This window comes from Amblyraja radiata, chromosome 3 (assembly GCF_010909765.2).
Source record: "Amblyraja radiata isolate CabotCenter1 chromosome 3, sAmbRad1.1.pri, whole genome shotgun sequence".
NCBI lineage: Eukaryota > Metazoa > Chordata > Chondrichthyes > Rajiformes > Rajidae > Amblyraja > Amblyraja radiata.
The window spans coordinates 115,733,797-115,758,424 of record NC_045958.1 but is presented as its reverse complement, the minus strand read 5'-3'; the positions used below and the strand labels follow the sequence as shown (position 1 = coordinate 115,758,424).

The following is a 24,628-nucleotide window of genomic DNA, read 5'->3' as shown; positions in this document are numbered from 1 at the left end:
ACAGGTTTGTAGGTTAATTGGGTTGGTATAAATGTAAAATTGTCCCTAGTGTGTAGGATAGTTTTAACGTTTGGGGATCGCTGGTCAGCGCAGACTCGGGGGCTGAAGGGCCTGTTTCCCCGCTGTATCTCTAATATAACCTAAACTAAAAAATTAAGAAAGGCTCAGGGTGGGTGTCACAGTGGTAGAGTTGCTGCCTTACAGCACCAGAGACCCAGGTGCTTGTCTGTACGGAGTTTGTGCATCTCCCCGTGATCTGCGTGGGATTTCCCCGTGGTCTCCGGTTTCCTCCCACACTCCAAAGGTTTGGAACCCATGATGACACCAACATTGGCAGCGGCCCCTACAGCCTGTCTGTCTTTTTATTTAATTTTTTGTCTAGTTAAATGTAGTTATTTGTGTTTTTTAATAGTGTTTTTAACAGTGTATAAGTGGGGGGCGGGGGGGGGGGGGGGAAGGGGGAAACTTTTTAAAATCTCTTCCCTGTACGTGAGACCCGACCTTTTTCCTGTCGGGTCTCCGATGTCGTTGGGGCCTAGCACCGTGGAGCGGCCTCCAGCCTGAACGACCTGGAGGCTCCAGTCACGGTGCCTGCGGAGCTGCGGACTTACCATCGTGGGGCCGGCCGGCATCTGAGCGGGGGGAGCGGTGGTGACTCGCTGCTGCGGCCCGACCACGTAGCTCGGAGGCTCCAGCTGCAGCCGCAGGTCCGGTGGACTGGGACATCGGGAGCTCGTGGGTCCGGGTGGAGAGACCGCTTTCCGGAGCTCCTGCAACGCGACTTCTCTAGCCCGTGTCGCGGGGTTGGAACGACCCGGAGCGGGGCCGTACATCGCCCGGCGCAGCTTCATGGCCGTGGGACATTCCAGCGCCCGCCGGGGCCTCCAACTTTGTGACATTTAGACCAGGAGCGGGGCCGTACATCGCCCCGCGCTGCCTAAAATGGCCGTGGGACTCACCATCGCCCGCCTGGGGCTTCGACATCGGGAGAGAAATGGAGAACAGGGGAGAGAAAAGACTTTGCCTTCCATCACAGTGGGTTCACTGTGATGGATGTTTTTGTAAATTGAATTGTGTGTATGTCTGTAGGAAATTGTCTTTGTTTGTATGGCTGTGGAAACGGAGTTTCGTTTGAGCCTCACTGAGGTTCAAATGACATGTAATAAATATTGATTGATTGAAAATAGGCTGGTTCCGTTTCAAAAAGATGTTTTGATTTAGTTTAGGATATTAATTTATCTGTATGGTTGGGTAGGTAACCTGTGCTTTATAACTATTAACTTAATACATACGTGCAGTTTTTGTTGATGTTATAAACAGCTGACTGAGGTTTCAATGTCCCAGAGTAGATACGGAGAAATACCAAAGGCCCACGCTGTTTGTCATGAACAACTTTAAAAGCAAGAGCACACAGGTCACTCCCGTAACAGTGTCTGAAAATAAAACAGGGAAAGACACCAACATTAGAAAATCTTTAACAAATCAACAATTTTGTTTTCATTGCATTAAGACACACTTCAGGAATTAATTCCTGAAAGAAATCAAAATGACTCAATGTAACATAATGCACTTGCTGGAAATATGAAATTTCTAGCAGCAGAGACGAGATCCGAAGAGGGAAAGAGATAACATTTTAGCCCAATGACCTTTCATCAGAATCTGTTCATCAGGACTATTCTGTAACTCATTGGTGAATTAAGATTAGTTCAACTAATCATTTTTCACAAACATAAGAACATTACGTTGTAACACCAAGTGTTCCATAGAGAGCTGATAATCAAAATCGCGTTTTTGCTCCAAACATAGTCTTTAACGGTCAGTTGCTACTCATGGGTTATAGGTCCACTTAAAATTTACCATTGATCTAATCAGTCACTCCCATAACCAACAGTTTCCAACTATATAGCACCTTTAACATGGTAAAAAGTCCCCAATGCATTTCACAGAATACCAAATGAAATTTAATATCGAGGCCTTATTGTAAAAGTAAGTAAGTTTATTGGCCAAGTATTCACATACAAGGAATTTGCCTTGGTGCTCCGCCCACAAGTAACAACATGACATACAGCGACAGTTACGAATGACTCAGAAAACACTACACATTAATAATAATAAAACATTAATGATAAAACTCCATTGATCAAGTATGTGAACCAACAAAATACCAGATCAAAGGGAGGCTACAGATTTATGGCCTATGCTTTATAACTATTACCTAAATATATACGTGCAGTTTTTGTTGGTGTTATAAAACCTCAGCTGACTGAGGTTTCAATGTCCCAGAGTAGATACAGAGAAATACCAAAGGCCCACGCTGTTTGTCATGAAAACCAACCAAAATCTTAGATTGAGTCCGAAGAAGAGTTCTGAATATATAAAATGTTCCTTTTCTCCAGAGATGCTGCCTGACCCGATTTGTGCCAGCACTTTGTGTCTATCTTCGGTATAAGCCAGCATCTGCAGTTCCCTCCTACCCAATCTGTGTATGACTTATTGTACTGTTACAAGACCCAGAAGATTTCCAACACAAAACCTAGGTTTGGTGTTTGGTGAAGGAGCTTTAAGAGAGGAAGTAATGGCAGTAGTCACTTTCGGACTGCTTGATGAATGCCTCAAAGCCAATTCTATATTACTAATAGTCCATATCTAATCCACAACAAGTCCAGTCTGGCTCACAGTCTACTATTGCCTCAATGTTTTAATTCCCATATTCATGTTCAACTGCCCTTGTATCCTCAACCATCATTATTTCTGTAGCTACCTCCAATATTAAGACCATACATAGAACAGTATTACACAGGAACTGGCCCTTCGGCCCACAATGTTTGTGCCAAACACGATGCCAAGTTAAACTGATCTTATCCGCCTGCACATGATCCATATCCCTCTATTCCCTGGACTTTCATGTGAAAAGCCTCTTAAAAGCCACTATGGTATTTGCCGCTGCACTACCCGTGGCACTGCATTCCACTCCCCCACTACTCTGTGTAAAAAATCTGGCCACACACATCTCCATTAAACTTTCCTCCTCTCACCTTATGCCCTCTAGTATTGGACATTTTCACCCTGGTAAAAAGGTTCTGTCTGCCTACCCTATCAATGCCTTTCAAAATGTTATATATTCAAGAAAGCTTCTATGGGCAGCACAGTTGGATTGTTAGTAGAGCTGGTGCCTCACAGTTTCAGCATGTGTCCTCCAATTATTCCTCTTCATTTACCCCAGCAAGGTGGACTGTATATTCCCAGTCCTCTGATTTACAGAAGAACAACAAAAAAAAAAATGCCAGGATCTGGAAATCTGGAATGTAACTGAAATATGGTGGAAATACTCCACAGTTCTGATGAAGGGCCTTTGACCTGAAGCATTAACTTTTTTTCTCTGTCACAGATGGCACCTGAGCCAATGATTTATAATTCCAAGAGGCTCCTTGAAATATGACTTTTGCACCAGGCATTTACCGACTCTAATACTGACATCCATCCTTTGACTTAATATTAATTTTAGTTTGATACCAGTGTGATGTTAAGTGCAAGCATTCTTAAAACTCAAATACTCACAGAAAGTCTCGTTGGCATTCATTTGGGGCTGGCAGATACTTTGTGACAGCATCCATTAGCAGCTGGATACCCTTGTTTTTTAAGGCGCTTCCGCACAAAACCGGAACGGCTGTTTGTGCTAACGTGACTCGACGGATTGCTGCATTTAACTAAATTCATAATATCCAGTCAGTTCTTTCCCTCAAGTCGCGGTATTTTACTTTTACTTTGCCCATAAAGGGTATTGTTTAGTTTAGTTTAGATACGGCGCGTCAATAGGCCCACCGAGTCCACGCCGACCAGCGATCCCCGTACACTAACACTATCCTACACACACTAGGGCCAATTTACAGTCTTTACCAAAGCCAATTAGCCTACAAGCCTGTACGTCTTTGGGATGTGGGAGGAAACCGGAACACCCGGAGAAAATCCACGCGGTCTCGGGGAGAACGTACAAACTCCCTAAGACAGCACCCATAATCAGGATCAAACCGGGGCCTCAAGTGCTGTTTTGGCAGCAACTCCGCCCCATACTTTACCCATAAAACTATTGCAGGCACAAGGTGGCGCAGCAGTAGAGTTGCTCCCTTACAGCACCAGAGACCCGGGTTCAATCCTGACTCGGGTGCTGCCTGTATCTCAATTTGTACATTCTTCCCGTGACAGCGTGGGTTTTCCCCCAGGTGCTCCGGTTTCCTCCACACTCCAAAGATGCACAGGTTTGTAGGTTAATTGGCTTTGGTAACAATTGCAAATTATATAAAATATAAAAAATTCATCTCCTTGTGGCGAATGAATAATCTCCCTCCTGCTTTCCTTCTTCACTTATTCTTTTTTTCACTTTTTCTATATCTGTTTTTCACTCACGTTCACTAGTCTATTCTTCACTTTTCACAACCTCTTTTTCCTCTTTTCTCACTTCTCTCTTTAAAAAAAAGAAAGAAAAAAAAGGAAGTTGTACAGAGAATGTAATATCTTAACATAATTTTTGTACCAATGCATTGTACTTCCTTCTAATAAATAAAATATTAAAAAAATAAAAAACAATTGTAAATTGTCCCTAGTGTGTAGGACAGTTTGTTTATGGGGCAATCGTAGGTTGGAGCGGACTTGGTGGGCTGAAGGGCCTGATTCCGCACTGTATGTCTAAACTAAACCACAAGAATATTGTAATTTCAAAACATATTTATAAAGCCAATCAAATAATTATTTCATCTGTTATAGTTTTCTGGCTTATAAAACTACATAAGCTTTCATTTAAAATGTTAAATCAAAAGCCTGTTCACATGGACATTATCAAGTAATCCAGAATTGTTAAGAAAACTTGCTAACTTTGTCAGGGATGTCCAACTCCTGAGAGTAAATGGAAAGAATGCACCACCAATACACTAATTATTTAATGCTTTGCAGCATTCTTTGGATGTGAAAAGCACCTTGAAAATGTATTTCGTTATAAGGCGGCACAGTGGAGTAGCAGAAGAGCCACTGCCTTACAGTGTCAGAGACCTGGGTTCGATCTTGACTACAGGTGCTTGTCTGTACGGAGTTTGCACGTTCTCCCCGTGACCATGTGGGTTTTCTCCAAGACAGATTACTATCTAAATGACATCAAGTTGGGAAAAGGTGAAGTACAACGGGATCTGGGGGGTCCTTGTACATCACTCTATGAAAGTAAGCATGCAGGTACAGCAGGCAGTGAAGAAAGCGAATGGCATGTTGGCCTTTATAACAAGAGGAATCGAATATAGGAGCAAAGAGGTCCTTCTGCAGTTGTACAGAGTCCTAGTGAGACCACACCTGGAGTATTGTGTGCAGTTTTGGCCCCCTAATTTGAGGAAGGACATTCTTGCTATTGAGGGAATGCAGCGTAGGTTTACAAGGTTAATTCCCGGGATGGCGGGACTGTCATATGCTGAGAGAATGGAGCAGCTGGGCTTGTACACTCTGGAGTTTAGAAGGATGAGAGGGCATCTCATTGAAACATATAAGATTGTTAAGGGCTTGGACACACTAGAGGCAGGAAACATGTTCCCGATGTTGGGGGAGTCCAGAACCAGGGGCCACAGTTTAAGAATAAGGAGTAGGCCATTTTGAACAGAGACGAGAAAATACTTTTTCTCACAGAGAGTGGAGAGTCTGTGGAATTCTCTGCCTCAGAGGGCGGTGGAGGCAGGTTCTCTGGATGCTTTCAAGAGAGAGCTAGATAGGGCTCTTAAAAATAGCTGAGTCTATGGATATGGGGAGAAGACAGGAATGGGGTACTGATTGGGGATGATCAGCCATGATCACATTGAGTGGCGGTGCTGGCTCGAAGGGCCGAATGGCCTACTCCTGCACCTATTGTCTATCTTTGGTTTCCTCTCGCACTCCAAAGACGTACTAGTTTTTGGGTTAAATGGCTTGGTACATGTGTAAATCGTCGCTAGTGTGTGTAGGATAGTGTTAGTGTGCGGGGATCACTGGTCAGTGCGGACACGGTGGGTCAAAGGGCCTGTTTCCGCTCTGTATCTCTAAAACTAATCAACACAAGAGAGGAACATTCATTTTGCCATGATAAAACCCCAAGTTGTTGACAGAATAAAATGCTATGGGAGCAGCCCACATTTCCCACAGGATCTAAACTTATTAAATCTCACACTTCATTGGCTTTCTATGCTACAGGTCAACCTGAGTAATGGATAATCCTGACAATCTGTAAAAGGTGTAAGAGACTCACATTTTCAGCTGAAACAGCATCCAGGTTTTCACTTAATGCTTCTAGAGCCAATTCAGCAAATTCATCATCCAAATCAGCAACCTGCAAGGAAATTGGTGCCATTATACCCAGGATCAATTAATGCGCATTACACAATACTAAATATTCTAAAACTTTCATATCTTCAAAATAAAAGTAAGAAATCTTATGGAAAGAACTGAAAACTATCTGGTTACCCCCTAGGAAGCAATAAATATGTTTCTCATAGTGTGACAAAGCTAACTTAAGTTGTTGCATCTGAATTGGGAATAGACAATAGAAAATAGACAATAGGTGCAGGAGCAGGCCATTTGGCCCTTCGAGCCAGCACCGCCATTCAATGTGATCATGGCTGATCATCCCCAATCAATACCCCGTTCCTGCTTTCTCCCCATATCCCCTGACTCCACTATTTTTTAAGAGCCCTATCTAGCTCTCTCTTGAAAGCATCCAGATAACCTGCCTCCACCGCCCTCTGAGGCAGAGAATTCCACAGACTCACCACTCTCTGTGAGAAAAAGTGTTTCCTCGTCTCCGTTCTAAATGGCTTACTCCTTATTCTTAAACTGGCCCCTGGTTCTGGACTCCCCCAACATTGGGAACATGTTTCCTGCCTCTGGTGTGTCCAAGCCCTTAACAATCTTATGTTTCAATGAGGTCCCGTCTCATCCTTCTAAACTCCAGAGTGTACAAGCCCAGCTGCTCCATTCTCTCAGCATAATAGTTTTGAGTTTAAGTTTAGTTTATTGTCTCGTGTTCTGAGGTACAATAAAAAGTTTTTTTTCGTGTGCTAACCAGTCAGCGGAAAGACATACATGATTACAATCGAGCCATCCAGTGTACAGATACGTGATAAAAGGAATAATGTGAATAATGTTTAGTGCAAGATAAAGGCAGTAAAGTTCGATCAAAGATAGTCTAAGGGTCTCCAAAGAGGTAGATCATTGTTCAGGATTGCTCTCTAGTTGTGGTACGGTGGTTCAATTGCAGTTCAGAGTCATACAGTGTGGAAACAGGCCCTTCGGCCCAACTTGTCCACACCAACCAACACGTCCCATCCACACTAGTCCCACCTGCCTGCATTTGACCCGTATCCCACTCAAACAGTCCTATCCACATAGCTGACCAAATGTTTCTTAAATTTGCAATACTATCTGCCTCAACTAACTCCTCCAGCAGCTCGTTCCATACACCCAGTACACCGTGTGGAAAAAGTTACCCCTCAGGTTCCCAACAAATTTTTCCCCCCTTATCTTAAACCTAATATTGAATAATTTTACAGAAACAAACAAGTGTTATTTTTCTCAGTGTGTGAAAATGATCACTTCACAGAGTAACTAGCTGCTAGGTTTACTATTCTGCGTAAAAGTACAATGCAAATTAAAACGTCAATGAAGCCAAAAGTAATGCCCAGCTTCTCTGGCAGTTTCCCCAACTTATCCTTCATTCTCTTAGCTGTCAGCGACATCTAGTGGAAGTGCAGGGAATATGGTTTGGAGGAGCCAGGGCATATAGTAAGAACTGGTTGACTGGAAAGATAAAGAAAAACTGGTATACTGCTAACATCACCCATCGTCATTCATTTGAATCGGGTCAAAAGGTAGGAGGTGTCCTCATTGTTATTGCAAGTGGTCCAATAATTTCCATTTCACTTGGAGCTCAAAAACTGGGCTAGTTTAATGAACCTCCAAGTAGAAACCTCCAGAAAAAGAGACAGAGATGTGCCCGGATCAGACCTCATTTTGACGGCTACCTTTGTATAGTTTAGTTTAGTTTATTGTCACGTGTACCGAGCTACAGTGAAAATGTTTTTGTTGCATGCTGACCAGTCAGCGGAAAGACTGTACATGATTACAATACCATGATACATGATAATGGGAATAACGTTTAGTGCAAGATAAAGTCCTGTAAAGTTTAATTAAAGATATTCCGAACGTCTCTAGTGAAGTAGATAGTAGCTCAGGATCGCTCTCGAGCTGTTATAGTGAAAAACACAAAAAAAACATACAAAAGGGCACAAGGTGCTGAAGTAACTCAGCAGGTTAGGCAGCAATTCTAGAAAACATGGATAGTTGACATTTCAGGTTGAGACCCTTCCAGGGTCACCTATTCGTGCTCTCCAGAGATGCTGCCTGACCTGCTGAGTTACTCCAGTACTTTGTTCCCTTTTATGCTTAACCAGCATCTTCAGTTCCTTGTTTCTAGAAAACATACACTTGTGGCTTAGCATTATCGTACAAATTAAAATTCAACAAGGTCAATCATACTCATATATTTAATTATATATGGACATGATTAGGTTATCAAGTGCTTTAAGTATTTACTTTAAAACTTTACTTGTTCTATGAGGCTATATCTTGCATCTCGAGCTTCCTTTAATAGTTCGTGGTCATCTGTTGACGTCAAAGGATCGCGACTGAAGATTGTTCCGTCTTCATCATCAATGGAGCTTGCGGACCACAGAATCTTTTCATTTGTGACTACGTCAACTACCCCCGCAAATGACTTTCCCGTTCCAATGGGTAACTAGAAATAGAGACAAAATAAATATTGCAAGAAAAATCACTGAACACGTCAGGATATGCCAAACATATAAGAATATTAAGAGTTTGGACACGCTAGAGGCAGGAAACGTGTTCCCGATGTTGAGGGAGTCCAGAGTCCAGAACCAGGGGCCACAGTTTAAGAATAAGGGGTAAGCCATTTAGAACGGAGACGAGGAAACACTTTTTCCTCACGGAGAGTTGTGAGTCTGTGGAATTCTCTGCCTCAGATGGATGCCGGTTCTCTGGATGCTTTCAAGAGGGAGCTAGATCGGGCTCTTAAAAATAGCGGAGTCGGGGGATACGGGGAGAAGGCAGGAACGGGGTACTGATTGGGGATGATCAGCCATGATCACATTGAATGGCGGTGCTGGCTCGAAGGGCCGAATGGCCTACTCCTGCACCTACTGTCTATTCACAATCAGTGAGAACACATATCCTCCATAATGCTTTAAACTAAATTGCTGCCAATCAATGTTTGCATGACCACGTAAATGAGTGTTAAGTAGAAATCACAGGAAGAGATTTTGCTTGGTGTGCTTAATGTGTGGAACTGACTGGACAAGATGTATTTTTAAAAACAGGAACACTGAAGCAGAAGCTGGTAAAAGAGCCTATCAGATTTTTCACCACAAATTAAAACGACAAAAAAAAAAAAATTTAACCATTATGCTCTCCTTATGGTTCCACTTTCCTGATGCTACCTGACCCTCTGAATTACTCCAGCACTGTGTTTTACTCAAGATTCCAGCATCTGCAGTTCTTTGTGCCTCCCTCTAAACCTTTCCTATCCATGTACCAGTCCAATTGTCATTTAAATGTTGTTATTGTACCAGCTTCAACTACTTCCTCTGGAGCTCATTCCATATACCCACCATCCTCTTTATGGAAAAAGTTGCCCTTCAAGTTTTTAATTAAATCTTTCTTCTCTCTTCTTAAACTTTTACTCTGTAGTTATTGATTCCTCCATCCTGGGAAAAAGACTGTGCATCCACCCTAACTATGCTCCCCATGCTTGTGACCTCTATAAGATCACCCATCAGGCTTCTGCGCTCAAAGGAATAAAGTTCTTGCCTGCCCATTCTCTCCCTGTAGCTCAGGCTCTCTCAAGTCCTGGCAAAATCTCCTTTACACTCTTTCCACCCTTTCCATCCCAGATGTTATAGGGATAGGACATCTTTCCGATAGCAGGGTGACCAAAACTGCACACAATACTCCAAGTGTAGCCTCGCCACAGGGCAGCACAGTGGCTCAGCGGTAGAGTTGCTGACTTGCAGCACCAGTGACCTGGGTTCGATCCTGACGATGGGTGCTGTGTGTATGGAGTTTGTACGTTCTCCCTGTGACCGCGTGGGTTTTCTCCCACACCCCAAAGATGCATAGCTTTGTAGGTTCATTTCCTTCTGTAAACTGTAAATTGTCCCTAGTGTGTAGGATATTGCTAGTGTACGGGGTGATCGCTGGTTAGCACGGAATTAGTGGGCCGAAGGGCCTGCTCCCACACTGTATCCCTAAAGTCTGAATCCAATGTCTTGTACAATTGTTACAAGATGTCCCAACTGCTATATTCAATACCCAGCATGTCAAAATGGTACAGTAACAAATGTCAAAAGCCTTTTTCACCACCCTACCTATCTATCCGCATTGCAACTTTCAGAGAATTGTGCACTTGTACTCCTTGAACCCACTGCTCTACAATAGCCCCCACGGCCCTACAGTTCACTGTGAGACTCCTTCCTTGCCCTATTTCAACTTTCCAAAATGCAAATCCTCACACTTTGAGGAGCATAGCAGTTCTTTTGATTCTTTTCTTTAATTCAATGAGACCGCCAAGATATCATAAAGTGTACATATAAAAAAAAAGGAAAGCACAGGAGTTTTATTCATACTAGAAGTTATGTAGCCGCTGAAGAATAAAACACTAAAATTAACCCCAGGCACCATTCTCTCACAACTCTACCAATATGCTCAAAGATATGTTGGAACGATTCTTAAGGGAAAAGACAGAAAGAAAAACCAAAATTAAAAAAATTGAATCAAACATTGTATGAATAAACAAATGCAATTATATATATGTATATATATTTTTTTTAAATTGACATTTCTGGGAAAATGAATACGATACCTTTTCAAATAAACTGTTAAAACAATATTCATGATTTTTCATCCATGAACAAATATTATACCGGTAGACCTTCAACTAAAGGTTAGCTATAATATACTCCAAAATATTTTCTATTCAATGTCTCCAATTCTATGAAACTACAGCTCTGTCCAGAAACTGATCAACTCTGAATAGGACCGAGTTCAATAGCTACTCAAGGGAGCCCCCTGGTGACTAGACACCAAGTTGCAGCGGAACCACTCATTCACAACATAATCCATCTACCTTCCTTCACAAAGCAGGTGAAAGTGTGAAATCCAAACGTAATTTCAAGTTAAAAAAAACCTACCTGTAGCAAAAGTGGTTTAACTTTCAGCTTCTCTTTAATGCTCTCAATGGAGTAGGAAAAGCTGCAAGTCAAAAGAATCCATATTATTGTCTCTTCTATTGAAACCAGATGCATCCTATCAATCACAACTGCAAATACAAGCTTAGTTACGAATCACCAAAAACTCCTTGGAATATAAACCGGACCAAAGGCATTCACAAAGAATGAAAACAAAATGAAAGGCTTATCAGGGAAAGGCGAGAGAAGCTGGAACCAATCATGTCAGTATTTGTTTCCACATGGAAAGAGGAAAGGTTAATGTTTCAAGTGAGACCAAAATGCTCTCTGATAATCAGAATTAAAGGATCATTAGCTGGCCTTGTTTCACTAGTTTAGTTACTAACTTCAGAATCACCAGGCAAGATGCATCATTTCATTGTAAAAAGGAGAAGCTGTGCAAGGAAGTTGCAGGGAATGTTATCCAGCAGGTGTTAAAGCTACAGTATCTGGAAGTATTGAGGGTAAAGCCGAGAGCCAAAATAGGAAAGGTCTTGGCCCAAAACTTCCACCATCCCTTTGCCTCCACAGATGCTGCTTGACCCGCTGAGTTGTTCCAAGTTTTTCTCCGTCCAGATTCCAGCATCTACAGTCTTGTGTTGCTGAGGAAAGTGTTTTAATGCCTCCCAAAAATGTTCTCCATTGTGAAAATAAATAGGAGATGATTCCTAGCCCATGAACGAGAATAGTTTATAGAGCTACAGGGAAAGAGTAAGGGAATGAGATTGATATACATGCTTGCTGAGGATCTGGTAGATATAATAGGCAAAACAACTGCATTTTGTGCCATGATTATACATTAACTTCTCACGGTGGATGCTCAAATATATTACCTGGCTCTGGGTTTATCCATCTTGTTTATGAAACATATACGAGGGACACGATGCTTGTCTGCCTGTCTCCACACTGTCAGGGTTTGTGCCTGAAACACAAACAGCACTATTATGCGAGACGAAAGAGATTGTGTCCTGGTACATTCGACGAATAAGTTAACTTGTGCTCCAGTAATGTATCGAATTTGATCAAGTTATGAAACGCAAGAGTTGCAAATTGTTTGGTTTCTATTTGGTAACCAAGATCTAGAGGGCATCGGTTTAAGATAAGGGAAATATTTAGTAGGAACCTGAGAGGCACTTTTTCCATACAGAGGGTGCTACGTATATAAAACAAGCTACCAGTGGAAGCGTTTGAAGCAGATAACATAACAATATTTAAGGGATATTTGGACAGTTACATGTATAGGAAAGGTTGAGAGCGATATGGAGCAAACATGGGTAAATGAGACTAATGGGCCTGACCCACTTAGGCGACTGCCAGGGACTAATTTTAATGGAATTCACCTACGACACCTGACGACAACCTACGACAGCACCTACGACAACATGTACGTCAACCTACGACAGAAAAAATTGTCGCCACTGTCGCCATGTTGAACATTTTGCGGCAGTCACCTGTAGTCGCCAAAAAAAAATCACCTAAATAGGACAGGCCCATAATGTAGATGGATATCTTGGTTGACAAAGACAAGTTGGGTTGTAGGGCCTGTTTCCGTTCAGTTGACTCCATTGAATTTTAATAGTAGAAACACAGTAAAAACAGTGCTTTTGACTGCAACTGAGGAAGGGCCCCTGTCACTAAATTTCATGTCAAGCCTTTCATAAGTATGAAATATGGAGAAGTGGCACACATAGACAAAGATGTTACCTTGTAGTGCAGCTGTCAGCTAGTTTTAATACTTTCAATAGTCAAATAATTAAACACACAAACTTTACAATCCAATAACAGAGTATTTTTTGCTTTCTATTTTAATAGCTAACCCAAGCAGGGTTAATTGCTAATCTTTTTAAAAAAAAGTGATTTTCCAAAGCATGCTTTCATCAAAACTGGAGCTAATGGACATAACATGGCATGGTAACAAAGGCTGAAGTAAAATATGCTACATTACTTGACATTTTGTAAGGCAAAACCATTGATGAAGGATATACATTATCCCTTATACATATTGTCAAAAGAGTGAATTAGCTTAGCTGAAAAGAACAGAAGGTCGATCAGAATGGATGAAGAGGAGTAACAGGAAGTTTTAACAGAATGGTCATGGGCATTGTATTGGTTTGAAGAGAAGATTGGTTAAAAGGCTGGAAAGAGAGTAAAATAAACAAGCCTTTTCCTGATTGGGAAGCTGCAAAGAGAGAGATTGTGAGGACTAATTAATTGATATTAAGTGACCGAGCCAATCCAAATTCGGTGAGCGTACAAATCTAGATAGAGAAGTAAAACACAAAGTGCTGGAGGAACTCAGCAGGTCAGGCAGCAACTGAGGAGGGAATGGAGATGTGACGTTTTGGATCCTGACCCTTCTTCAGACTGATTAGAGCAGAGAAACTGGAAAGCTCTTTGGAACCATTTCCTGTCCTTTCTCTCCATTGATGCTGCCTGACCCGCTGAGGTCCTGCAGCACTTTGTGTTTTGCTCAAGACTCAAGCATCTGCTGGCTCTTGGATCTCTGGATAGGAAAGTAAGCTGGGCAGAGACGACAGATTCTGCCAAGAGGGAATGGCCTAAAATGTGGTGAATTTTAAAGATATTCTGTGGTGCACCACGGAGTGCTGCACTCGTATGCCCACCCCTGCAAAGTCTGATGATGTTTGCTTCTTAAGGAAACATTGCTCACCTCAACACCGGCTGCAGCATCAAATACCGCCACCGCTCCATCAAGAACACGCAGAGAGCGTTCAACTTCAATGGTAAAATCCACATGTCCTAACAAAATAAAAGGTCCATTCAATATTCACTGAAATTTACTTTAGCTACTTTAGAGCTCAATTTACTGAAGGAAGTAGCTTATTGAATTGGGAATGCATAAGGGAAATTTTTCTAAGTATCAGCTGAATCAAGTAGACACCTTCTCCATCATATATTCCGTCCCTCTTCTCGGAGTTGGCTTCTCTAATCAAAATGTGTCTAATCCTAACTCTAGATCGGGGACCCCAGATTAATCACACCTCAGAAACCATTAACTCGACTACATTTAAAAGCTATTCTGTGGTACACCAAAGAGCACTGCACTCTTGTGATGGAGATATTGCTGTTTGGACTGCATTATTTCCAGTTTCTAGCTAGTTTCAGGTTTAGCGAGAAGGAAAAGACTTCATAGGAACCCGAAGGGCAATGTTTTCTCTGAGAGGGTTGAACAAGCTGTCAGGGAAAAAGGTTGAGTCAGGTATAATAACCACATTTAAAAGCCATTTGGACAGATACATGGATAAGAAAGGATTAAAGAGACAAGGCGAGAAATACGGGTAAATGAGGCCAGCTTAGATGGGCATCTTAATTGGCACGGACAAGTTGGGCCAAAGGGGCTGTTTCTATGCTGTATGATTTTGTAACTCAACTAAAAAGTGATTATTTTACAATATTATCCAAAGCAAACCATAGAAACAAATAAAATAGGTGCAGGAGTAGGCCATTCGGCTCTTTGAGCCAGCACCGCCATTCAACATGATCATGGCTGATCATCCAGAATCAGTACCCCGTTCCTGCTTTTTCCCCCATATCCCTCGATTCCGTAAGCTCCAAGAGCTATATCTAACTCTCTCTTGAGTACATCTAGCGAATTAGCCACCACACAATACTCCATGTGCAGTCTCACCAGGGTCCTGTACAACTGCAGTAGAACCCCCCCCCCCCCTGCTCCTAAACTCAAATCCTCTCGCTATGAAGGCCAACATGCCATTTGCTTTCTTCACTGCCTACTGTACCTGCATGCTTACTTTCAGTGACTGGTGTACAAGGACACCTAGATCTCGTTGCACCTCCCCTTTTCTTAATCCGACACCATTCAGATAATAATCTACTTTCTTGTTCATGCCACCAAAGTGGATAACCTCACATTTATCCACATTATACTACATCTGCCATGCATCTGCCCACCCACCGACCAAACCTGTCCAAGTCACCCTGCAGCCTCATAGCATCCTCCTCGCAGCTCGCACTGCCACCCAGCTTTGTGTCATCCACAAACCTGGAGGTGTTACATTTAATTCCTTTGTCTAAATCGTTAATATATATTGTAAATAACTTGGATCCCAGCACTGAGCCTTGCGGCACCCCACTAGTCACTGCCTGCCATTCTGAAAAGGGCCAGTTAATTCCTACTCTTTGCTTCCTGTCTGCCAACCATGATTAGTCATCCATGATTTCCCCTTCATAAATCCATTTACTTTGACCGATCCTGTCACTGCTTTTCAAATGCGCTGCTATTACAGCGCCTTTCAGTATGGGCAAATTTTTATGCCAGTAAATTTAATTGTGTCTTTCAATCCATCACTTGATGGAATATTGATGGAACCAGAAAGAAATAACATTTTAAAAAATCTTCTGATTGAAGATGAGCAAACGACTCATGAAATTCTACCCAGCCATAAATTAAGCACAAATATACGTCTGTCCTAAGATTGATCAAAACACCATCATAAATTCATAAATATAGTTTCAGCTTGAGATATAGCGTGGAAACAGCCCCTTCGGCCCACCGAGACCGCACATTAACATTACCCTACACACACCAGTGACAATGTACACTTACTCCAAGTCAATTAACCTAAAAACATGTATGTCTTTGGAGTGTGGGAAGAAACCGAAGATCTCAGAGAAAACCCAACGCAGTCACGAGGAGAACGTACAAACTCCGTAGAGACAGCACCAGAAGTCGGGATCAAACCCGGGTACCTCGCGCTGTAAGCTGTAAGGCAGTAACTCTGCGTCACCGTGCCGCACAAGTTGCCAAATGGCTTGTGGCTAAAAGCTGCAATACATTTAATTTGGTTTATAAACTAAAGAAGAAATGCATTTTACTTATATCTTCATTGCTTGTATTTGGATGTTGTGTTTGCTGCTTTGCGTCCATAAGGAAAGTCATTGGATACAATGAAAATGAACACTCAAATAAACATTCAGCTTGAATCAAGTAAGTGACACTTGCCCAAAGGTATTAGTTATAGTCATACAGCATGGAAACAGCCACTTCTGCCCAACGTTTGCCTATGCCAACCAAGATGCCCCATCTACACTAGTCCAAACTGCCTGCGTTTGGCCCATATCCTTCTAAACCTTTCCTATCTATGTATATATCCAAATGTCTTTTTAATGCTGTTACAGCACCTGCCTCAACTACCTCCACTGGCAGCTTGTTCCATATACCCACCACCATATGTTCAAGAGGCATCAACCCCATACAGTTAGCTGTTTGGAAAAAAAGTCTGAATAGCAATTTAGCAATATTTTATTAAAGTTTTGCCCATTTGCTTACATAACTGGGTTCCTACCCACCTCCTTTTAAATGGTCTCCTGACTCAGTTGCATGATGTCTAGTGTTCCCCGATGCTTTACTCACCTGGTGTATCTATCAAATTGATCCGATGGGCATTCCAGTCGAAGGTGACAGCAGCCGATTGAATGGTAATCCCACGCTCACGTTCCTGTGCCATGAAATCAGTCACTGTGTCCCCATCATCCACATCTGGAATAAAAGAAAAAGGTTTTGTATTGCTACAAATTTAATTGGTTATATATTAACTGTCCCAAAGTTAATTGAAGGGAAATGGTAGGTAAATGTATTCCATGTAAAAGAGTGCACAAAAAAAATTATGTTTTTTTTTTCTAATCTTCAAATGAGAGATCCATATCCATCGATAGCAGACAATGACAGCTGACCCTGTCAAGAGCAACTATTCTAACACAAAGTGCTGAAGTAAGGCAGCTTCTGTGGAGGACATGGGAATGAATGAATGAATGAATGTATTAGCCAAGTATGTATACATACAAGGAATTTGCCTTGGTGCTTTGCTCGCAAGTAACAACACGGCAACATTTCGAGTTGGGACCCTTCGTTCTACTGACGTTTCGGGTCGGGATTTCCAGCATCTGCAGTTCCTTATGTCTATACTATTTTAACACATATTAAGCACCAGATCAGAGAGTTTCATGGTCTTTTAAACTCATACAAGTACTCGATAGTTTGACTGTGTTGAGGTCTCCGATGACTCAAAGGCACTACCAAATGCATTGGGGATGAAAGGTGTAGCAACATATATTGCAACAGTTTAACTGCCAAATTTAGAAAAGTTTCATCAGTTCTTCATTAGCACAAAAGATGCAAAACATTGTAGCAGGGGAACAGAGGGTAGCTGAAACACAGGAACAATGTAAAACAATAAATAATCTAACTTGCTACTCTTAATTTTTAATAGTTTCTATATTTCCATCAAAGTCTAAAATTAGGGTGGATTTGTCAAAGATTGAGATAAATTCAGGCAAATGGGAACCAATGTTATGACAAAAAAAATTAATTGTAAACCAACTATCTTCTAACTAAATGACCAACATGTGTGAATACAGACCTAGAGGGGAAAAAATTCAGGAACAGCATAACATTTCACATTCAGTTTTTCATATTGAAAGTTTGAGAAACACATTGTGCAACTTATCTGCAATATATATTTTTCAACATTAGATTTTGTAACACATTGTCAAGTCAAGTCAAGTGAGTTTATTGTTAAAAAGTGGGACATGGCTTCATCAAAAGGGAGCATATTCTTACCCCCAAGTGTCCTGGTATATCCTGCATAATAAAGTATCCTCTCTGTGGTTGTGGTTTTTCCTGCATCAATGTGTGCCATGATCCCAATGTTCCTTATTCTGTCAAAGTTTATCAAAAAAGACAAAATTGCACATTTCTTTAAAACCCATTATTTTGTTATCGATCGTTGCTAAAGATAACTTCTACAAAGACGTCTTAGTTAAAATTCTATTTAAAATTTTCTGTAAATCTGAATGATAGAGAAATCTACAAACTAAGAGGAATAGATTGGGTAGATGCACAGCGTCTCTTGCCCAGAGTAATGGAATCGAGGACCAGAGGACATAGGTTCAAGGTGAAGGGGAAAAGATTTAATAGTAATCTGAAGGGTAACTTTTTCCACACAAAGCGTGGTGGGTGTATGGAACAAGCTGCCAGAGGAGGTAGTTGAGGCTGGGACTATCCCAACGTTTAAGAAGCAGTTAGACAAGTACATGGATAGGACAGGTTTGGAGGGATTCGGACCAAGCACAGGCAGGTGGGACTAGTGTAGCTGGGACATGTTGGCCGGTGTGGGCAAGTTGGGCCGAAGGACCTGTTTCCACATTGTATCACTCTATGACTCTAATCACAATAAATTGCAAGGTAAGCCGATGATACCAACAAATGTACTGAGCTTCGACAGCAACATCTAAATAAATTATATTAATTTCTATCAGAAGTGAGAAGATAAACGAGTTTGTAACTAAACTAGTTGGCAAACGCAGAGGAATAAACAGGTGTTTTTAGTTGGTGTAAACCGTCACATTTCTAATTGAATTTCATTGCACAAATCTGCATTGTTTCACAATTCATCGCAATTGTTTAAGGCAGTGTCTGTAATTAAACTACTGGAGATTTATTTGGAAAAGTTTCTTCCCACCCATATTATCTGTTAATTTTAGAGACATTTACTTGAACTATCGTATTTACAGTTGAATAAGTTCATACTTACTTAGAGATGTCTGGATTAATAATAGTACGTAATGACTTAATGTCCCCTGCAAAGTTGTGGAAAGTAAAATGTATTAGAATGTTTAATGTGCAATATTAAACATATCTATAGAAGGAAAAGCTTTAATTATTCTAAACAAGTATTAAATACATACATGGACAATATGTGCAGGAGTAGGCCATTTGGCCCATTCAATGTGATCATGGCTGAGCATCCACAATCAGTAACACGTTCCTGCCTTCTCCCCATACCCCTTGATTCCGCAAGCCCAAAGAGCTCTATCTAACTCTCTTTTGAATGCATCCAGTGAATCGGCCTCAACTGCCTTCTGAGGTAGGGAATTTGAGAAATTCACAACTCTCTGTGTGAAATTTGTTTTCCTCATCTCAGTTCTAAGTAGCCTACCCCTTATTCTTAAACTGTGGCCACTGGTTCTGGACTCCCCCAACATCTGGAACATGTTTCCTACATCGAGCATGCCCAATCCCTTAACAATTTTATGTTTCTATAAGATCCCCTCATCCTTCTATATACCAGTAAATACAAGCCCAGTCTTTCATCATTTAACAGTCCCGCCGTCCCGGGAATTAACCTCGTGAACCTACGCTGCACTCTCTCAATAGCAAGAAGTGTAGAAATTAGGAGACCAAAACTGCACACAATACTGCATGTGTGGAATCACCAGGGTCCTGTACAACTGCCGAAGGACTTCTTTGCTCCTATACTCAACTCCTCTCGTTAAGAAGGTCAACATGCAATTAGCTTTCTTCATTGCCTGTTATACCTGTATGCTTTACTTTCAGTGACTGATATACTGGGACAGCTAGGTCTCGTTGCACTTCCCCTTTTCCTAACCCAACATCATTCAGATAATAATCTGCCTTCCCGTCTTGCCTCCAAAGTGGATAATTTCACATTTTTCCACATTATACTGCATCTGCCATGCATCTGCCCACTCACCCAACCTGTCCAAGTCACACTGCATCCTCATAGCATCCTCTTCACAGTTCACACTGCCATCCAGCTTTATGTCATCTGCAAATTTACTAATGTTACTTTTAATTCTTTCATCTAAATCATTAATGTATATTGTAAATAGCGGCGGTCCCAGCTCCGAGCCTTGCAGTGCCCCACTAGTCACTGCCTGCCATTCTGAAAGGGACCCGTTAATCCCTCCTCTTGGCTTCCTGTCTGCCAACCAATTTTCTATCCATGACAACACCCTACCCTCAATACCACGTGCTCTAATTTTACCCACTAATCTCATGTGTGGGACCTTATCAAAGGCTTTCTGAAAGTCCAGGTACATTACATCCACTGGCTCTCCGTCCATTTCACTTGTTACATCCTCAAAAAATTCCAGAAGATTTGTCAAGCATGATTTCCTCTTCATAAATCCATGCTGACATGGACCGAATGGCCTACTCCTGCACCTACTTTCTATGATTTAAATTAAATGCAAAGGAGTGGAATTATTAGAAAAATGCATCACAAACATTATAAGTAATGCAGTTTTCAGAGTTCAGTAGCACAGTAGAGAGAATATGGACTGGATCCATCTCGGCCTGCATTCAGAAACTCGAATTCAGAAACTGTTGAAAGTGGTGGACGTTTTCCAGTCCACCCTGGGTATTGACCAACCCACCTTTGAAAGGATCTGCGGGAAGCGCTGCCTCAAGAATGCAGTAATAATATTAAAGACCCACACCACCCTGGCCATGTTCTCATCTCACTGCTCCCATGGGAAAGAAGGTAGAGGAGCCCGAGACGCGTGACATCCATGTTCATGCTTCTTCCCATCAATCAACCCTAACCGATACCCTACCTCAACAACGATCTACTATAGATTTTGTTTAGGTTGTACAACATATTTCGGTTTGCACTATTTTGGTTTGCATGAACTTACCTGTGGCAGTGCTATATTTCCTGTTGAATATGTTTTTTACATTTCGTCTGCTGTTAGGTGCAAATCTGAACCACCGGCATGGAAGACACTGAAAGTACAGAATCAATCAGAGCTCGTAATTTTTTTAATCAATGTTATAACACAGCAGTGAAGATTTGTCTAATGCTGTACCATTTCCAACGATTTGTATATATTAAGCCGTTAATATTAAATTCTATTGCAACGAGAGTTGCAGATTTCAAAGGATAAGAAAAACAATTAAAAAAATCTAAATAGATATGGAACTTCAGTTGTACAAATTTGTGTGGAATATACACTTTTTATGGTGCAAATATTGATAACTCTACATAGATGTACACATTGTAGAAAGGTTTTAATATCAATTTAAAACGGTCATCTTTACCACATGGCATCCTCTGGAATAAACGCCAAATAATGGCAATTCCATTGCAAACCACCTCATTCTCTTTGTTACTGGTGTAAATCGTCATGTAGAAGATACCTAGAAAAATCGAAAAATGTTCATTAACATTAATGTATATTTAATATTTAAATATTTAATATTTAAAGTGACTTCTAACGGGTAAAGAGCAAATAATTTGAGCCAAGAAACCAAATTTCAACTCGAATCAACAATCACTCCCCTCCATCCCCTCTCCCCCCAGCATCTGTGGTTCCTTCCTACACTCTTGCCCAGAATATGGGAATCGAGAACCAGAGGACATGGGGGGGGGGGGGGGGGGGGGGGGGGAGGGAAAGATTTAACAGGAATCTGAGGGGTAACTTTTTCACACAAAGAGTGGTGGGTGTATGGAACAAGCTGCCCGAGTAGGTAGTTGAGATGTTTAGCAAACATTTAGACAGGTACATGGATAGGACAGGATTAGAGGAATATGGGGCCAAATGCAGGCAGGTGGGACTAGTGTAGATGGGACAGGTTTGTCAGTGTGGGAAAGTTGGGCCGTAGGGCTTGTTTTCACGCTGTAACTCCATTCAAAACATAATCTGTCCATTTTCTCCGAGGTGCTGCATAACCCGCTTAAAGCTTGTTCATTCCATTTCTTCCCCTCTCTGCAAATCCATTCTCTAATATAGAGAAATTGTTGCAATGTTGGACTAATCAACTAACAGAAGGAAATTACTGCCCTGACCTACTCTACACTTGGACGCAAATTGATCCCTGCAGTCAATTTAAGGATAGCTGCACACAGATTTGAACTAATACTGAACTAAAAATATGTGACTAAAAAGATCAGGAAGTGAGAGAAATGCACAATCATTGCTGGTGCCTCACAACTCCAGGAATTCAATACTGAGTGGGGTTCTGTCTGAAGAGAACTTGCACAATCTCACCATGACTACATGGGCTTCACCAGCTGCCTCTCATGTGCCATAGACTTGTTGGTAGATTATGCAGCTATTCTAAACCATTCTTTGGTGATGTGGCAAAAGAATCAAAGAGGAGTTGATGGACTACAAATACTGTACTACAAAGAGTTGATGCACATTCTTGGGAGGATGAGGGGTGACCTTATGAAGGTGTATAAAATCATGAGAGGAGTAGGTTGGGTAGATGCATTTCATCGCATGTGACAGATAAAATTGACTTTGACTTTGCAGAGTCCCTTGCCCAGAGTTGAGGAACCCAGAACATCGGTTTAAGGTGAAAGGGGAAAGATTGGAACCTGAGGAGTAGCTTTTTCACACAAAGAGTGGTGGGTGTATAGAGAGGTTGTACGCAGTCGAGGTCACGACCCGTGACCCGTACTGTTGCCACGCAACGCCAACTGGAGTGCACGCGGTGAAATGCAGGTAAGCATTTACTATGGCCGTCAACACAGCGGGCCCTTTTTCTGGACCAGCATCCGGACTGGTTGCACACTCGCGGACCCCGGGTCGTCTATCCCCGCAGCCGGGGGGGGGGGAAAGGAAGAGGTCGGGGTGTTGGTGCAGCACGGTCAGTGGTCAGTAACTCTGGGTGGGCGGAGGGAGCAGACCGTCCCCAACTCTGCTGCAGCTGACGCTGCCCCGGCCCCGTGTGTGGGCGTTGCACAGCCCGTGACAATGCAGCCAACAGGGGGAGACGGGGCTGAGGATCGCCGTGGCCGGACAGCGCTAACCCCAGGGGGAGAGTGGGGGCTGTCCCGAGGGATGCGCTCCTTCGACCGCTTACACCTTGGTGCTCGTGTTCAGAGTAAAAATACTGATACCTTCCCGCTTTCAATGAGCACCAAATATTTATAGCGCAAAAATAAAGACAATTTCAGCCGTTTTAAACAGGTAAGAAGGTAGGCGTTCCGTGTGTTAACAGTGTGTGCAGAGGCAGCCATGTCCTCCACATGGATTGAGCTGCTCCGTGCGTCACGCTCTTTGACCCGATGACCTTACGTGAGGCAGGGACTATCACAACGTTTAAGAAGCAGTTAGACAGGTACATGGATAGGATAGGTTTGGAGGGATAGGGACCAAATGCAGGCAGGTGGGACATGCTGGTTGGTGTGGGCAAGATGGATCGAAGGCCCTGTTTCCACACGTTATCACTGTATGACCCTGAACGTTGTCTGTCCTGAACTACATTTCCCTGCACAGACAGATGCTGCCTGAGGCGCCGAGTTGCTCCAGCACCTCGTGTTTAACCCCGTCCGGGGTTTAAAACTCTCCTCGAAGCGGTCGGAGCTCTGAGACCTCCTTTATATCACCAGTAATGGTCCAGGACCGACATGGAACGGGTTACTCACAAGCTCAAGTTCTTGTGCTCTCTGTGTCTGTCTGTAGTTCCTGGCCCCAGCCCAGTCACATGCAAACATCTCCACAGTCTGAGCCAATCTAATTAATACATACTTTATACTTTATTAATTTATTGAACATGTTAAAAAATACAAACACAAATAAACTTGTAAGCAATAAAAAAAAGAAGAAAATAAAACACAAAGGAAAACAAACAAATAAGTAACTCAAATAATATCGTTCATGTTCAAAAGGGGTAAGAAGAAGTTCAAAAACTTTTCTGGTCCTACCCCCTCTTATTTTCTATACATTTTCATGGAAAAACGGAATAATGGGAACAAATGGACCCAAAATCTGTTGAACAGTCCACAAACAAGAAATAATCAATACATTTCACTATCGTCAACGCTCAACAGTAATCATGTAATGAAGTGAACGTTTATCTATTGGACAAGTGTTCCACAGTGATTAAGGGTTGTTTAGGTGGGGATTGTGTGTGTGTGGGGTTTATTTACCCGGCCGTCGCTCTGGTCCCGGCCAAAGATCTTAGAGCAGAGATCTTTGCTATCACAACGTTTAAGAAGCAGTTAGACAGGTACATGGATAGGACAGGTTTGGAGGGATAGGGACCAAATGCAGGCAGGTGGGACATGCTGGTTGGTGTGGGCAAGTTGGGTCGAAGGCCCCGTTTCCACACGGTATCACTGTATGACCCTGAACGTTGTCTGTCCTGAACTACATTTCCCTGCACAGACAGATGCTGCCTGAGTTGCTCCAGCACCTCGTGTTTAACCCCGTCCGGGGTTTAAAACTCTCCTCGAAGCGGTCGGAGCTCTGAGACCTCCTTTATATCACCGGTAATGACCGACATGGAACGGGTTACTCACAGGCTCAAGTTCTTATTGTGCTCTCTGTCTGTCTGTAGCAAAGATCTTATAGCTATAAGATCTTTGGTCTGTAGTTCCTGGCAAAGATTATAGAGAAGCTCCTCTAGGATCTTTGGTTCCTGGCCCCAGCCCGGTCACATGCATTGCAAACATCTCCACAGTCTGAGCCAATCTAATTAATACATTTCACTATCGTCAACGCGCAACAGTAATCATGTAATGAAGTAAACCTTT

The 24,628-nt window shown here is 42.2% G+C and overlaps 1 protein-coding gene across 3 annotated transcripts in view; it reads right to left on the bottom strand.

The window, feature by feature from the left end:
* Positions 1-24,628, bottom strand: part of gfm2 (GTP dependent ribosome recycling factor mitochondrial 2) — a 46,739-nt gene that overhangs the window by 21,335 nt on the left and 776 nt on the right. Inside the window, exons 1-13 of one of the 3 annotated variants that reach the window (XM_033018652.1) lie at positions 24,395-24,432; positions 21,184-21,282; positions 20,781-20,868; positions 18,875-18,920; positions 17,902-17,999; positions 16,696-16,821; positions 13,975-14,063; positions 12,137-12,225; positions 11,268-11,328; positions 8,609-8,797; positions 6,254-6,334; positions 3,559-3,707; positions 1,293-1,433 (exon numbers count right to left, since the gene is read on the bottom strand). In XM_033018652.1, the coding sequence (XP_032874543.1) occupies positions 1,293-1,433; positions 3,559-3,707; positions 6,254-6,334; positions 8,609-8,797; positions 11,268-11,328; positions 12,137-12,225; positions 13,975-14,063; positions 16,696-16,821; positions 17,902-17,999; positions 18,875-18,920; positions 20,781-20,868; positions 21,184-21,243 (1,217 nt within the window). In that variant the 5' untranslated portion in view covers positions 21,244-21,282; positions 24,395-24,432. Of the gene's footprint in view, positions 1-1,292; positions 1,434-3,558; positions 3,708-6,253; positions 6,335-8,608; positions 8,798-11,267; positions 11,329-12,136; positions 12,226-13,974; positions 14,064-16,695; positions 16,822-17,901; positions 18,000-18,874; positions 18,921-20,780; positions 20,869-21,183; positions 21,283-23,518; positions 23,607-24,394; positions 24,433-24,628 lie in introns of those variants that run through there. The other 2 variants (XM_033018653.1, XM_033018654.1) reach the window with 2 other exon arrangements.